Source organism: Dipteris shenzhenensis, chromosome 20, assembly GCF_047967505.1.
Source record: "Dipteris shenzhenensis isolate YYH24624 ecotype China chromosome 20, Dip_SZ_1.0, whole genome shotgun sequence".
In the NCBI taxonomy this organism is placed as follows: domain Eukaryota; kingdom Viridiplantae; phylum Streptophyta; class Polypodiopsida; order Gleicheniales; family Dipteridaceae; genus Dipteris; species Dipteris shenzhenensis.
In genome coordinates, this window is record NC_141615.1 from 29869629 (window position 1) to 29873098 (window position 3470).

The 3470-nt window shown below is 45.8% G+C and overlaps 1 protein-coding gene across 1 annotated transcript; it reads left to right on the forward strand.

Annotated features, from left to right (window-relative positions):
• The first annotated feature begins 739 nt into the window (after window positions 1-739).
• Window positions 740-2690, forward strand: MAD2 (DNA-binding HORMA family protein). The gene is made up of 7 exons (XM_087391708.1): window positions 740-1052; window positions 1205-1220; window positions 1303-1433; window positions 1567-1687; window positions 1784-1887; window positions 1973-2094; window positions 2204-2690. Exons 1-7 carry the CDS (start codon window positions 980-982, stop codon window positions 2252-2254), a joined length of 618 nt encoding a protein of 205 aa, XP_087247834.1. The 5' UTR covers window positions 740-979; the 3' UTR covers window positions 2255-2690.
• The last annotated feature ends 780 nt before the right edge of the window (window positions 2691-3470 follow it).

Sequence of the window (3470 nt, forward strand, 5' to 3'; positions counted from 1 at the left end):
GGCTGAGATGCATTCAATGCACGATGGACAGGCATGGGCAACTCGAGTCTGTAAAACACACCCTTAGGCTTAGTGCACACGCTCAAAAGAATGCGCAATCGTTCCAGATCGACGTTTCGTTCACATGCAAAAATACTCAAGGAGCTTCACACTTTTAATGGAGGAGTGCAAGCATTTGATGGAGGAGTGTAGGAGTCCTTTGAATATTTGCAGAGAGCTGTGCATCTTTGATTGGCTTGCCCATCAAGATTTGAAGCATTAAAGGCAGCTCAGTCCAGCACAAGTGCCACATGCCAGATTTTGATTAGCTTGGAGAAAATGGCGCTCAGGTGCTCGGTTTTGCAACCTCCAAAATGGAGGTGCCATTCTTGACACCAAAGCCGCTTCACTTTTGCCTCGAAAATAGTGCCAGCGTAGAAATTGCATCACCAACCTTGCACAACAGGCCTCGTGTGCACTGACTCGAAGGGCCAGGGTCCAAGCGAGGTGGGGGGAGATGGGTGGGTGAGTATGGGGAGTGCGTGAGTGCGACCGGCGGCGGCGGGAGACTCTGAAAGGGCTATACTGGTGGTGGAGGGGGATAGGATGGAAAGATAAGAAAGAGACTCCCGCCAAAATAAGGAAGGAGCCGTTGGGAGAAAAGTTTGAAACTCAAAGTTACCGTTGGCGAGTCGTTTTGAAGAAGAAGAGTCTCTGTGTGTAGCTTGTTTTTTGTCTTTGAATCAAGAGCTTCAGAGCTTCAGAGCTCATCCACCATCATCATCATCGCGAGAATCTCCTTTTGCAGTCTCTCTACAGCTTCTTCTCCTCCGGATTTTTTGACAGTAAGGTCTACATACGAGAACAATCCCTCATTCAGCCCCTCTCTGGTGACGCTCACCGATCTCGCCGCTTCTGCTCACACGCACAGCGGGATTTTGTGACCGGAAGGACGACGCAGACAGTAGAGTACCTGGACGCCAGCATCTGACGCTTTCCCATGGCCGCCGCTCAAGTCGCCCGCGACACCATCACCCTCAAAGGCTCCGCGGACATCGTCACCGAGTTCTTCTGTAAGTGCTTCGCGCATGGGAACCGATTTTTGTCTCCGTTGCGTGTTGTGGTGGATTGACCGCAACAGAACCCGATTGAATCGAAGTGAAAGGGATTCTTGAGAATGGAGATGTGAATAATGAAGTCTACCTTCTGTTTTTCCTTGATGCAGGTTATGCTGTGAACAGGTACGCTTTCCAAGCATTTCTGAAGTGGTGCTGATTCTTTGTGAAAGGTCTGGATTGTAAACGCGACGTTCTTGCTTTTCAGTATCATATACCAACGCGGTTTATACCCGGTGGAGCAGTTTGAGAAGGTAAAGAAGTATGGCCTCACACTCCTTATGGCGCAGGAGGAAAGAGTAAAGAAGTTTATCACGGCAGTCACATCCCAGCTTGCTGGTGCGTCTCATTTCTGCTCCCCTTGATTCCCCTCTTGATTCAGTAGTTGCTGCCTTCAGCGATTCTCTGCTGTAATCTTGGGTTTCGCATTCAACTTCCTTTCCGGACTTCACCTGTGACACAATGCTCGCAGCATGGCTCCAGACTGGAAAGCTCCAAAGAGTTGTGCTGGTCGTCCTCGAACAAGCCACCTCTCAGCCGCTTGAAAGGTGGAACTTCAACATCGAGGTGGACGGGGAAGTTATCCTGAAAGGGTATGTGATCGAGTTTTTTGAGCAGTAGCGTTCTGGCAATCCCCGATGCATTGTTCTTCATGAATACTTTTAATTTTTCGGAAATGTTGCGACCAGAGTGTCAAGACAGAAGAACGACGCAGATATCATGAAGGAGATTCAGGGGATAATGCGCCAAATAACTTCTTGTGTGACCTTCCTTCCATGCTTAAATACGACTTGTATGTATACTATACGCCGAGGCTTTTGGAAACCAGGATCGTCCGGATCAAACAGTGAAATTTAGACGATGCTTATTTTGTGCAGGCATTTTCGATGTTCTTGCGTACACAGACACGGATGCCACTGTTCCTATCACATGGGCCGACAGTGATGCCAAAATAATCGAAAATCCTCAAGTGGTCAAGCTCCGTACATTGGATACTAAGGTGCCATCTTCTGTTCTTGTTTGAAGATATTCGAAAGCGGTCACCTTTCTGCTTTGCAAACGTTTTTTGTTTCTAAGGTTAACAAGGTTTTAATTTCCTACTCTTGCAGGTTCACAAAGTAGATGCATCTGTGGCTTACAAGATGGACTCGGAGGAGTAACCTTTTGGTACCACAGAAGATCCTCAAGCAGAGCTCTCTCAGCTCTACTATGCTTGATCTGATGAAGTCTACTGTTGAAGCATAACCTCTCGAAGTCATTTTTGTATGGAAAATGCAGTATAAATTGAATGTGTGGTCAAGGAGAGAAATTTGCCTCCTGGGAGCCATCATTTCAATGTAGAATAGGCACAATAAGGGCGGTTTTAAAGCGAAGCGTGTCATATAAATAAGCTGTTGGCTGAAGAGGGGGAAGCACATATGTAGATTGAAGGGCCATAGATGGGCTGCAGGTGTGTGTACAGAGAATTTGAATTTTTGACACAGATTCTTATCTTTGTCAGTTGTCTCACCAAGTAGATTGATCACTACTTATCTTACATTGCTGTAGGAGGATGTACAGAGGATTGTGCGGTGTTTCTAATTAGATTTCTTACTTTCTGTGGTACGTCTTTATAACCGTGATGATGTTGATGGCTTTGTGGGTCAACCCTTAACTTTATGGGTCGAGTAAATTCACTCGTGGAAGAGTTTGCGAGGGGGTAAAATAAGCTGTCTCATTCCTGTAAGGGCAGGGTGGAGTTATTCCTGTAGGAACCCATTCCTGTAAGGGCAGGGTGGAGTTATTCCTGTAGGAACCCATTACACAAGTAAAACGGCATAAGCCCTTGAAGGAGCACGATTACATTCTTGCCTTGCTTAGGTTCTAAAATTATTGTTGCCAATAGATTTGAGGTGCTGTTGCTGTCTCATTCCTGTAAGGGCAGGGTGGAGTTATTCCTGTAGGAACCCATTCCACAAGTAAAACGGCATAAGCTCTTGAAGGAGCACGATTACATTCTTGCCTTGCTTAGGTTCTCATATTATTGTTGCCAATAGATTTGAGGTGTACATTTTAAATCAAGGGTTGATCTCCCTTTAGATGGAAATTTAGGCAGATTGCTCCTCTTTCTGCTCTTATTGATTGTAGCTCAAGGCATGTGTGGGTAACCTCATGTAGGTTGTTGGATGATTGTAGGTGTTATTGAAGAATTTGTAGTTTACAAATTGTAGTGACTTTGTTGCACAGACGGGGTAGATAGCTCATCTTCTCTCTTCTTGATTTTAGCTCAAGTCTTGTTAGGGAGGCTTGCTAACAATGAGACCTCGACCAAGGAGGGTGTCTTGCTAGCAATAACCATGTTCTTGTAGGTTTTGTGGGACGATTGTAGCTGGTTAT